This window comes from Saccopteryx leptura, chromosome 2 (assembly GCF_036850995.1).
Source record: "Saccopteryx leptura isolate mSacLep1 chromosome 2, mSacLep1_pri_phased_curated, whole genome shotgun sequence".
Classification (NCBI taxonomy): Eukaryota; Metazoa; Chordata; class Mammalia; order Chiroptera; family Emballonuridae; genus Saccopteryx; species Saccopteryx leptura.
The window spans coordinates 133,093,024-133,106,245 of NC_089504.1; the positions used below are offsets into that span (position 1 = coordinate 133,093,024).

At 40.9% G+C, this 13,222-nt stretch overlaps 2 protein-coding genes and 2 pseudogenes across 2 annotated transcripts in view; 1 reads left to right on the forward strand and 3 right to left on the reverse strand.

Moving 5' to 3' along the window:
- The window catches only part of SPMIP11 (sperm microtubule inner protein 11), a 53,091-nt gene extending 44,036 nt beyond the window's left edge, over window positions 1-9,055 (reverse strand). The window contains exon 1 of the mRNA XM_066368825.1: window positions 8,928-9,055. Coding sequence (XP_066224922.1) covers window positions 8,928-8,958 — 31 coding nt within the window. The 5' untranslated portion in view covers window positions 8,959-9,055. The remainder of the gene's footprint in view (window positions 1-8,927) is intronic.
- A 287-nt stretch (window positions 9,056-9,342) lies between these two features.
- Window positions 9,343-13,222, forward strand: part of CCNT1 (cyclin T1) — a 48,625-nt gene continuing 44,745 nt past the window's right edge. Inside the window, exon 1 of the mRNA XM_066368827.1 lies at window positions 9,343-9,571. Within this exon, the coding sequence (XP_066224924.1) occupies window positions 9,411-9,571 (161 nt within the window). The 5' untranslated portion in view covers window positions 9,343-9,410. The remainder of the gene's footprint in view (window positions 9,572-13,222) is intronic.
- On the reverse strand, window positions 10,730-11,090 carry LOC136393140 (small ribosomal subunit protein eS25 pseudogene; annotated as a pseudogene).
- On the reverse strand, window positions 11,373-12,769 carry LOC136393141 (cytosolic 5'-nucleotidase 3A-like; annotated as a pseudogene).

The window sequence follows — 13,222 nt, forward strand, 5'->3', positions numbered from 1 at the left end:
TCATCCACCCTATTTTTAATTCCTTCCATTGTGGATATTGTATTTGTCATTTCTGATATTGTATTTGTCATTTCTAACTGATTATTTTTATTATTTCAATATCCTTTTTTATACTTGCTATCTTTGTTTAGTTGTTGGTTATGACCATCTATTGTTGTTCTAAGATCTTTGAGCATCCTAACAATCATTATTTTAAACTTGCATTCAGTAATTTGGTTATTTCTGACTCATTCAAGTCCTTTTCTGGGGATTTCTCTTGATTCAATTGAGTTGCATTTCTCTGCCTTCCCATTTTGTCTGTGTATAAGAAGGCTGTGATCTGTCTGTGGGTCCTCTACCCCCTCTGCCACTGCCTCTGACATTTGGGTATGAGTGTTGCCGGTGCCAGCCGTCTGGGGCTGTCGCTGTATTTTCCACCTCTCCTCCACAGGAGGGACTGTGTTCACATGCCCAGGTCTACAAGCCTCAGCCTTTGCCCCGCCCCTGCGGGTGGGGCTGTGCGCCACGCCTGGGGCCGCAAGCCTTGGCACCACAGGCTGGGGTGAGCACCTTAGGCCACTGGATCTATCACAGTTGAAATTATCACTTGCAGAATTTCCCAGAATAGATTTCATTTGTATTATCCCTCGTCTTACAAACACACTGTCCACAGACACACTCTCCATTGTTCCTGATTTCTGAACTGTTTTCCCTCCTGCAGTAGGCATCCATGTCTTCATTGTTCCTTTTATCTGTGCTACATTCACAGTGTCTGCCAACATGCCCCTCACTGCACCTGCACACTCCACACTCAAACGTGCCATTGCTCTCATGGCACTTGGGGCTGCTAGGAATGCCCTCACTCTGGCACTCACACTCACAGATGAATTGAAGGATGATCTCTACTTCTTCAGTGAAGTCCAGGGGCTTAATTTTAATGGTTTCAGAATTCTTATTTAGACATTTATTTGAAGTGATGCTAATTTAAAATTGAACCTCATCCCCAATGGAGATATTGGAGCTTTTTCTTCCATTCTCTCCCATTTCATTCACCAAATTCTTGCAGTAAGACTTATAATTTATTGTTACTCCTTCTGGTAATTTGCTGTTTTCCAAAATAACTTCTGAGGAAAAGGAATTGTAGGCATCAATGATCAACTGAATTACATTGATGTAATTTGCTGACAATGTTCCTATTGCTGACTTAGGGATATTTTTTCAGTTCCTTATAAACAGGCTGAAATTCTTCGGTATTGCAAAAATTGTCTGAATGTTATTTTTACTTAGTTTCTGTACAAGGTGAAGAAGCAATAGAAGGGTAATCTTAATGGCTCCTTGTATACAGATAACTTTCCAGGGGACACTGTCTATCGTTTGGTAAAACAATGCCATCAAGCTTCCCATCACCAGCAAAGTGAAACCCGGTGTCTGTGGAAAACACCAGCATCTGTATAGCATTCCTCCAGCTAAATAATGACCCACAAACTGTGACTTGCATGATTGCACTGAAGCCACCTTCTGGAGAATTCAAATTTCCAGATAGAAGCTGTTTGCCAATCAACTCATTAAACACTCCCCCTTTATCAATCAGACTGAGCACATTTTTGTAGCTAAACAGTCTGGTGCAATTCTGTTCATTTGTGCAAGGGTTGCTGAGCTTAGTTTCTGTGCTGATGTAAGGCATCACAGTTTTCTCCACAAATGAATCAAACCCTATTCAGAAGTCTGAAGTAATCCTCCTCATTTCATTCATCAGCTCTGTTCTAAGACTTTTTGTTTTCCAGGTCATCTTTCAGAGTAAGAGAGGCCTATCAGGTAGTAGAGGTCAATAGGATAGTCTTCAGCTCTCTTGAATTTTAATATGAACATCTGTGGCTCCCCTGAACACAGCTGCAGGGCCAGCCGCTGCAGCTGGACCTGGATAATGTCATCCGCTGCAGGTTCTTTGCTATGTCTCTGCTGCAGTTGGTCATATTTTTTGTTCTCCTTTATGTCTTTGGATCCTCTGGGATTCTCTATGTCATCTGGATGACAGCCTTTCTTTTTTAAGGCTTCTAAGTCATCACACCATGCAGAAGTAGGCATTCCTTCCTGTAAGAATGAATTTGTACAACACCCACAATTTGGCCCCACATGTATACATTCTGTACAGGATTTGGCATTTGCTTTTAAACATCTATTATCATCTGCTTGGCCAAACACATGGCAAACTGAACTGATCAGTCCAACCCAGAAAATCAGTTGTAAATTCATCTCTCCTGCAGCTCTGGTCCACACTGGCTTGGGCCTGTTGCTCCGTGCTCCACTCAGCTCTGTGGACCTGGGAGAAACTGTTTTAAACAGTAGTAAATGATAATGTTTGACATGACTGAAATATGACATTCATAAGCACAATGCAAAATAAGATTAACCCATGAAATCTGGTATAATCCTGTCCTGGATTAGTCTAGTGCAGTGGTTCTCAAAGTGTGTGCCAGGGCGCACTGGTGCACCCTAGAAGATTTCCAGGTGTGCTCTACGGTATTCCAGAGTAATATGTGCCTGTTGGGGACCAAGAAACCAACAGTGTTTTTGTTTAGATTTTTGGGGGACAGAGGTGTTGGGAATTGGCTGTAAACTGAAAGTCTGCCCAATCCCCCACCTCACTTGCCTGATTAGGTTCCAAAAGGCTGTTAAGCTGTGGTGCTGGATTGTTTACACTGCCTCCTATGTTCCCCGGAAAGACTGAAGGCAAATTTCTTCTATCCTTTGTTTGGTGTAAAGTTAAGATGATATGTATGGTGGAGGTTTTCTGCACTCAACACAATTAAGAGTAAAAAGAGAGGAATTCTTCAATGTATTGACGAGGAAATTAGAGTTTCCCTTTCAAATATATGCCCAGACATTGAAGAAATCGCTAGGACACATCAGGCTCATATTTCTCATAAACACAAGAATGAAAAAACTTAACACATTTGTGCCGGGACCTGCCGAATTTACTAAATCTTACTAAGAATGTATCTGTATATATAAAAAGATAACTTTCTTTTTAACCTCCCTTTTTTTTAATTTTAATTTTTATTTTTACAGAGACAGAGAGAGTCAGAGAGAGGTATAGATAGGGACAGACAGACAGGAATAGAGAGATGAGAAGCATCAATCATCAGTTTTTTTGTTGTGACACCTTAGTTGTTCATTGATTACTTTCTCATATGTGCCTTGACCGCGGGCCTGCAGCAGACCGAGTAACCCCTTGCTCGAGCCAGCGACCTTGGGTCCAAGCTGGTGAGCTTTTTGCTCAAACCAGATGAGCCCGCACTCAAGCTGGTGAGCTTGGGGGTTTCGAACCTGGGTCCTCTGCATCGCAGTCCAACGCTCTATTCACTGCGCCACTGCCTGGTCAGGTTTAACCCCTTTTTTATAAATTCTAAAAAGCATAACTCCAGCCTAACCAGGCGGTGGCGCAGTGGATAAAGCATCGGACTGGGATGTGGAAGGACCCAGGTTTGAGACCCTGAGGTCGCCAGCTTGAGTGCGGGCTCACCTGGTTTGAGGAAAAGCCCACCAGCTTGAACCCAAGGTCGCTGGCTCCAACAAGGGGTTACTCGGTCTGCTGAAGGCCCGCGGTCAAGGCACATATGAGAAAGCAATCAATGAACAACTAAGGTGTTGCAACACGCAATGAAAAACTAATGATTGATGCGTCTCACCTCTCTCCGTTTCTATCTGTCTGTCCCTGTCTATCCCTCTCTCTGACTCACTCTCTGTCTCTGTAAAAAAAAAAAAAAAAAGGCTAACTCCAAAAATGTAACATAAAAATGTTTTTTAATGTCAGAATAAATTTAATTTTGTCGTATTTATTTTGTTTAATTACCATAAAAGGATGCTTGGACTTCATATTTTTTTCTTTAATATTTGACTTATTATAACATGTTTCTCAGAAATTTGTATATAGTGCACCTACAATTATTTGTAGGATTTTAAATGTGCCCCAAATTCAAAAAGTTTGAGAACTACTGGTCTAGTGAATAAGAAGAGTAGGCTTATAGGTGTGATTTACAGAAAATGGAGTCCTACTTAAATTAACAACATTCCTCTGATTTAAGATTTTGTCAGTAGTGCTTTAAGGGAAATGTACCAGAAGGCTAACATTATTTTGACAATAAACATGTACCAAACACCTACTCTATGCTAGATGGTGTTGTCAGGATGCAGAGATGACATTTAAGATCACACAGCTAGTTACTGATAAAAGAATAGCTTGGAATTCTGAGGACATTGTACTAAGTGAAGTAAGCTATCACAGAAAGACAAATACTGCATGATTCCACTTACATAAGACATCTAAAATAGCCAAACAGAAGAATAGCAAATAGAATGGAGGTTGTCCAGGTTAAAGGCAGGGGGAAATGAGGACCTGTTCAATGGGTATAGAATTTCAGTTTTGTAAAATAAAAATGTTTTAAAAACCTGCTGCATAGTAATGTGAAGAGTTGACACTACTGACAGGGTAGTGTCAGTTAGTGTTAAGACAGGGCCCTGGCAGTTAGCTCAGTTGGTTAAAGTATCATCCCAAAATGCTAAGACAGCTGTTTCAATCCCCAGTTAGGGAACTTATGGGAAGCAACAAATGAATGCACAGCTAAGTGGAACAACAAATGAATGCTCCCCCACCTCCCTCTCTCTCCTTTCTACTCTGTCTCTCTAAAACCAATCAATCAATAAAAATAATTAGAAAAAATGTTAAAGATGGTTTAAAAACAATAGGTGGCATTTGAATCCACACCTGACTGAAAAACTCATATTTATCAATTATGTTATCACTGCTAACCTACTTTCTTTTTTTTAAGGATTTTATTTATTTTAGAGAGAGGAGAGAGAGACAGTGGAGAGAGAGAGAAGGGGGAAGGAGAGGAAACATCAACTCCCGTATGTACCTTGACCGGGCAAGCCCAGGGTTTTGAACCGGTAACCTCACAGTCGCAGGTCAACGCTTTATCCACTGTGCCACCACAGGTCAGGCTGCTAACCTACTTTCAAATAATTTCATCTTCAAAGAATATTTCCTTTCTCTGATTTACACAGGTCCTCCTCTTCTGTATGGCAGGGTAGCAAGTCATTGATTAGCAGGTGCATTGCCTGAAGCCTTACAGAGACCAGAACTTTCTTGGAAGACTGGCATATATTAAGTTCCCAAGTTATAAACATCCAATTTACATACAACCTATACTTATGAACAGAGAGCTATAAGGGCTATTGGTAACCACTGCAGTTGGACATCAGTGAAAATAGTATCAAAGAGTTACTTGACTCCCACGGCAGAGAACTAACCAATGAAGACCTTTATAGAATTAGAGCAGCAAATGGTAGCATTCAGGGAAGAAAACAGGAACCTAGAAACTCCAGAACTGATAAAGCTTCCTACAAGAGTTAGCTGATGCTTTCTGTCTCACTGAAGCAGAAATGGCAAAGTTAGAGAAGCAAGATCCTGATACAGAGAGGTTCACCAAAGTTTACCATACAGTTACTGAAGGCCTGAGACGCTACAAGGCTATTTATGAAGAGAGAAAGAAAAGCTCTATATAAACCTCCCCTGATGCCTACTTCAAGAAACTGACTCTGGCAGCAGAATCAAACCCTCACTCTCTAATACCAGTCCCATCCTTTTCAACAAGTCCATTATCTTCTGCACCACTCAAGATTAAGGTTGTATTTGAAAATGTTTATTTATATGTACAGAAAGGTAAAAATAAATACTATGTTAAGACAAACATCTGTCCAAGTTGTATTTAATAGGCAAATGTACCTGATCCAACTTACAAATTCAACTTAAGAACAACCTACAGATTCTATCTGTTTCATAACCCAGGGACTGCCTGTACTCAGCCAAGAGAGCAAATTCAAAATGAAGTCACCAATCCAAAAGATTAAATGGAGTACCAAATACAGGTCAGAGAAATAGGAAGAGGGATCTGGTGACCTTTTAAAAGACAACATTCATGACTACATAATTGAAAAAGTGCTTATTCTATTAAAAGAAAAAAGTTTGTGATGAAAGACATTTGAAATCATTATTTTTTCAATGTTATTATCTGGTGTAATTTGTATTAGTGAGTGAGAGTGGGGGGGAGGGGAATGGGAGGGGGAGAGGGACAGATAGGAAAGGAGACGAGAAGCATCAACTTACAGTTGTGGCACCTTGTTGTTCATTGATTGCTTTCTTATATGTGTCTTGACTGGTGGGCTTCAGCCAAGCCAGTAACCACTTGCTCAAGCCAGGGATCTTGGGTTCAAGCCAGTGACCATAGGGTCATGTCTATGATCCCACACTCAAACCAGAGAGCCCGCACTCAGACTGGTGACCCCAGGCTCAAGCTGGTGACCTCAGGGTGTAGAACCTGGGTCCTCAGTATTCCAGGCCGACGCTCTATCCACTGTGCCGCCACCTGGTCAGGCTTACCTGGTGTAATTTAAATCTTCCTGAACCTCAATTTTCCCGAGTAAAATTGAGCTAAGACTAACTGTAAGCAGTGTATGGCAGAGGAAGGCCTGAAATCAAAGGAAATGCTTCTGAGTGAATTAGAATAAACTTATGGCATTAGAACAGCCATGTCTAAAAATACAACTAAAAATATTATTGTAACTGAGTGAAAGCTCGTTCTGTTCACTATACAACAGCCAGTAAGTCGAGTGACAAGAGCTGAGGCAAGGAAAGCGACTTTGGTAAGCCAGCAAGCTAAGATGACAGTGGATTAGTGTTTTAAAAGAACCATTTTAGAAAGTACAGTATGCTTCTTTTATGCCAGGGGAAGGGAGAAACAGGAGATGTTTGAAATCAGGAGGTGACTGATGATCCCAGGCAGATGGTGAAATTTTAAACTCAGTCACGAGGTTCCTATAAAGATTATTTTTGTACATACATACCTTCCGTATCTCCTTGAGGAGGTTTTGAGAAGGGAGGCTTTTTCAGTAATTTCTTGCCTATAGGTTAGATTCCTTTAATGATTAGCATATCTGCCTGTAGGACTAAGCAGAAGTTGTTCAATGACATGTCAGGCTGGAACAAGATGGAGTCAGAGTGCCTGACCCGGCTGTGGCACAGTGGATAGAGCGTTGGCCTTGGATGCGGAGGACCCAGGTTCAAGACCCCAAGGTCACTGGCTTGAGTGTGGGATTCTAGACATGACCCCATGGTTGTTAGCTTGAAGCCCAAGGTTGCTGGCTTGAGCAAGGGGTCACTAGCTTTGCCGTAGCCTCACCCCAAAGCACATATGAGAGAGCAATCACTGAAAACTAATGTGCCACAACAAAGAATTGATGCTTCTCATCTCTCTCCATTTCTATCCTTATCTCTCTGTCTCTCTGTCAAACACACACACACACACACACACATGATAGAAGTCAGAAAGAGTGATTATTTTATGCTATTACATTATAAAAGACAAAACATTCTATTAGTACCCAAATTTAATTAAGGTAAATTGAGTATTCCAGAAAAGCAAGAATAGTTTGCTAGAATTGAAAGAACAATAAAATTAAACTTGTTTTAAAAATATACACTGTAAGCTGTATAGTAGGGCAACACACTTAATCTCCCTAAGTCTCAGACTCTTTTTTGTAGGGTATTGTGAGCATTTATTTCACATTTACTGACTACTAGGGCCAAGGCTCTATTAGGTAGGTGCTAGCAAACAAAAAGAAGAGGGCACTGTCCTGCTCTTAGCATCAAAATGTGATAACTATGGTAATATTATATATACTGAATGTTTTCTATGTGCCAGATACTATTATAAATGCTTTCAACTCATTACATCTTCATTTAAAATTGTCCTAACAACCTAAAATGTAGGTATTATTATCATTTCTATTTGTACATGAGTAAGGTGACCAACCTTTTTACAATGAAAAGGCCAAAAATAAATTGAAAACAATATTGTAAATAAAAGAAACATTTTATTCATTGCAGCAATACACTGTAATATTATAAATGCATAATAAAAACATTTGTAATATTTTATATTGTAATTATGCTTACATGCCTATTAGTTTTCAATAATAATTGTAAGAAAAAAGTACTCATTTAGATGCAAATACATCACATCACACGCAATGGATCGACTCTGCATCAATCGAATATGGACATTTACAGTTAAGTCTTCCAGTATCAAAAAGGAGGACATGTAGAAGGACACTTTTTGAGGGTGGATGGAACTTACAAAAGAAGGACTGTCCTCCCTTAAGGAGGATGATTTGTCACCTTAACATGAGGTACAGAGAGGTTAAGTATCCTGACCAGGATCAAACAGCCACCAGACCTTGGAGCTAAGCTAAATCTTGACAGAAAAAGGGAACTTACAAATATGTGCAAGTGCAGGGTGGTCGTAAAGCTTTCCACACTAAAGAGCAGTTTTAGTTCACCCAATTGCAAAATAGGAATTAAAATATTACTACCTGTTAAGGGTTGTGCCCATTAAAAAGTATATATAAAGTTGCTACTGTGCTTGAAACATGTTGAGCACTAAATTAAAAAAAATTTTTTTTAAACAGACTTTCAGAGGAGGGAGAGCGGAGGAGAGAGAAGGGAGGTGGATGAGGGGAGGTGGGACAGAGAGAGAGAGAGAGAGAGAGAGAGAGAGAGAGAAAGGGGAGGAGAGCCAGAGGCATTAACTCCTAGTAGTTGCTTCTCATACGTGCCTTGACCCAGTGTTCCAGGAGAGGCTTTTATTCATTGCGCCACTACAGGTCGGACAAGCACCAAATTAATGCTATTAATTTCATTTTTATTCCTTTAAGTTGGGTAACTGTGGCTAAGGTAGGAATGCTTTCAAGGCTTTAGCTACATAGCATATACTGGCTTTTCAAGTGCGTAATTTACATTGTCAGCAATGTGAGAGCCTTCTCGTTGCTTTATGTTTATCATACACGGTAGAGCCATCCCGATTACTTTTTTCAGTTTTTGACAGTCTCACCTATTTTCTTTGTCACGTTCTTCTCCCCCATTTTATAACGCCTCCTCCACCACAAACGAAATTCTCCCAAGAGCCACGGAGCGGCGCGTGGGCGTGCGCCTCCTCCCGCCACAAACACAGTTCGCCCTTCCGCGCTGGGCGCGAACGCTCAAGCCAGTTCTCGCGAGAAGAAACGTGCTTTTGAACGAAAACTTCTAACCTCACTTCACCTCCCAAGTGTCACGCAACTGGCGCCTGCGTCCTCGACCCAAGGTCTTTCCTGAGCGCCTATTGGCTATTTACTAAGCTACAGGCTGTCGCGAGGTCCATTCCGGAAGTAGACTCTTCAACTACTTTTCGGCGGAAGCGTATCACAACCTACCTGACTACCTTTAGCGGAAGTCGTCACGGCCCAGTTGCCCCCGCACAGCGGATGTGTGTCGCGGCTTAAGTGACGCTGGGAAGCGCTTGCAGCCTTCGCCGCTGCTTTCTGGTTGAAGCACTATGGAGGAAGAGAGGAAGAACAACAACAAACGGTGGTATTTTACTCGAGAACAGTTGGAAAACAGCCCATCCCGTCGTTTTGGCCTGGACGCAGATAAAGAACTTTCTCATCGTCAGCAGGCGGCCAATCTGCTCCAGGACATGGGACAACGACTCAACGTGTATCCTTGCGGCCTAGGCTTTCGGCCTTGAGTTAGTCCCACCTTCCTTTGGCTTCCAGGCCTCAGGCTCTGTCTGGGACGGAAGGGGCAAGAGGGTAGGCAGGGATGGATGTCTAGGTGGGAGAGGCTACGATGGGACAGGCTGGAGTTCAGTGTTCGCGCGAAGGTGGCGTGGCGTAATTTCCCGCTCGCTCACCGATGCCACCATCCTTGCGGGGAATTTGTATCCTTCCCGGTTTTGTGTTTTAACTGGCCGTTTCTAGGCCCTCATCGGTGTGTTCTGATCTCTGTTCGGGTGACTTTGAGATTCTGCTTTTCTGCTATGCCTGAGGGGGTCTGGTTGATTTACCGTTCATGACTGCCTTTAGAATTTAGCGTTTAAAGAGAGTTTTGTAAAGTGGATTACCTGAAAGTGTTATAAAGGTTGGCCTAGAATTAATGCCCAGCTTTGGTTCAAAGTCAAGAATATATCCTTGTCTGTAAAATGAGATACCTCTTGTATTTAATTTCCGTGGCCAACACAATGCTTTGCTCTCACTTTAAAATAGTAACTATTAGAGTTTTATAGAACTTAAAAGGAAAGGGCGATGTCTGTTTAGAATTGTAGGGATGTAGACCTACAGATCTAACGGTTTTAAAAACCGTTGAAAAAGCATAGAGGTTTTAAGGTACCCAGAGTACTAATGTGTATTAGTTTTTCTCATATTTCAATGAGATAATTTAGCGGGTTTTTTTCCTCCAAGCATTTTTTTGGCTTTTCATTTCATGTTTATAATTAATTTTTCAATATGGAGATAAGTGACATGTGGATACTAACAGTTTTTTTAGACACCAGGTTCTCTTATTTTCTCGTAAATATCAATTTTTCTGAAACAAATTAACTAGCATAACAGTGGTGGTGATACCATCAGTGTAATTCACAAAAATTACAAGAAGTGGCAATACTTAAAATCATATACATTATTTCACCATTTCATAAACTTTTCTAAGTTTCTAAAAACTTGCCCACTGTAAAAAAAAAAAAAATCCAAAAAGATCATGATAACATTAACTACAAAATATGATCTAGAAATGAAGAGTTATTTTTCAAATTTTAACTTTAAGGTTTGTTTTGGTTTAATAACGTATTTTTTAAAATATGCCGTCGGTGGGACCTGTTCATGCATCTCCACTGGCAGCTGGGGTATCCCCATGGTGTTTCTGGTGTAAATTACTTGAGCTCTGTGTTTTGAAACTAGTTGAATAAGTTCTTTACTAAGGAGCTCCTGAAGGGCTGTCCTGGCCAAGGAACCTTGGATCTGCAGTCTCTCAGAGGCAATAGCTGGGGTTATAGTCTTATGGTTGGGAAATTCCTTACAGAGTTTGTCATGTTGCTTTGTCAAGCAAAACTAGGTTATTGAGCTTGTCCCGAATTTTGCCTTTGGACCACTTTGGCCTTGCCCCGAGACTTGTTCATTGGATCTTTGTCTTTCTTGGTTGATTTTCCAGCATCTTTCTTATTGTTGTCCTTGGGCAGCATACGGAAACTTGAAGAGCAGCTACCATTACTGCAGCCTTGCTAAGGTGTCAGACAAAAAGGAAGATTTTTTTTCTAGTGTTAAAAAGTATGTGAGGGATGTGTTGAGAGATATGGACAATAAGGAGCTTTCAGATGATGGATGTCTGAAAATACTTGAGTAATGTAGAAGAAAAATTTATAGAATAAGAATATATTTTAAATAAAAATAAGCAAGGTGAACAGCTAAGCAGTTCTTACATCAGTTTCACCCATAGGAGAAAGGTCTTCTTGAAGAATGCTTGTTTATAGAATCTTTTGTAAGTTTGCCACCTCCAATAATTTATCTTTTACTAGAACAATATTGTCCATGTACTTTTCTAAAAGCTCATCCACTCTTGTCATTTAAGTACACAGTTTTCAGAATGTATTTAAAATTGGCTACCCCATCTGCCTTAGTCTCTGGGATTCTCTCAAGCAGAAATATGTTGCTCTTGCCTTTTAGTTGATTGAAATATTTGTTCTTCAAGGCATCATCATGTTAAATATACAAATTCCGGCCCTGGCCGGTTGGCTCAGCGGTAGAGCGTCGGCCTGGTGTGCGGGGGACCTGGGTTCGATTCCCGGCCAGGGCACACAGGAGAAGCGCCCATTTGCTTCTCCACCCCCCCCCCTTCCTCTCTGTCTCTCTCTTCCCCTCCCGCAGCCAAGGCTCCATTGGAGCAAAGATGGCCCGGGCGCTGGGGATGTCTCCTTGGCCTCTGCCCCAGGCGCTAGAGTGGCTCTGGTCGCCGGAGGGGCAGAGCATCGCCCCCTGGTGGGCAGAGCATCGCCCCTGGTGGGCGTGCCGGGTGGATCCCGGTCGGGCGCATGCGGGAGTCTGTCTGACTGTCTCTCCCCGTTTCCAGCTTCAGAAAAATACAAAAAAAAAAAAAAAAAATACAAATTCCCCTTTAAATCCTTTGTACCCCATTGTCATCAGAATTCATGAAGTTGGATACTACTTTCACATTTGGATAATAAACACTAGCTTGATGGTTAATTTCTAGTATATCACTGATACCAGCTGAAAATATGAACACAGGTATACTATATTGGAGCCTGTCAGAGAAATTCTCATATTCTTCCTTGAGCATAATGTGAGATTATGTCACAGTTCTTTTAGGTTTTGGTAAAAACCTGTTTAACAAGCAAACCATGTAATTTAGTTTACCATTCTATGGTTAAGAACAGGATCAATAGCCTAGTATTTTTTCTTTAGTTACAGTAACTTTTTTCAGCATTCATCTGAAACCAACTTACAGTAGTCAATGACATTATGACATGTTGAACACCCATTATCTTTTGTAGGGAAACCTCAGTGTAAAATCAAAGTCTGTTACCTGAAGTTTGACAGCTTCTCTCCTTTGATAAGACCAGTGATAATTTCTTTTACTCTTGTAGGGGTCTTCATGTGAACTGAACTTACCTGGAGTTCTGGCATCATTTTCACATGTATAGCAGAATCTTAGTTATTTTTTAGTGATCCAATCTTCCTTAAGGCACTCTTGAGTTCTGTCCTTGAATTTGTCCTAGAAGAACAGGATAGGTGATAAGCGATATCCAGAAATGCAGGGCTTGAATATAAGCATCTTGATATTGGTCTTCGGCCTTGTCTTCAAGGTGAATAACTACAGGGCCAGCACCACTCCTGCCACTGAGGAGCATAGCTACCATGGCCTACCCTCTCCATGGGTAAACTGGTTCAAGGATGGGGCCTTTTGCACAGATGGGGATGAAAGGAACAGTTTGATTTAAACATTTTTTATCAGAAAATAAACTCATTTTCTAGCAGAAATAGATAAAATAATTTTAAGTTCTTTTCATGCTGGAAGTGAAAATTTATCATTGGGTGCAGCTTCCATTTAAATGTGTTACTAACTAGACAACATTTATGTTTTAAGTACTCACCTCAAAAGAGATATTTTTATTGCCGATATTCAATTTGTTTTCTAAGCATTGTCAGTGTACTGAGTTAAACTTCCTGTTTGAAATTGTTTTAGTGTATCCTAGCTCTTTCCTTTTCATATGTGTGTTGTTATTAAGGTTGTTGCCATTATGGGACTGCCTCATCTCTATACCCCATGTAGTCTTCTGAGGTTTTAGAAATAAGGCAT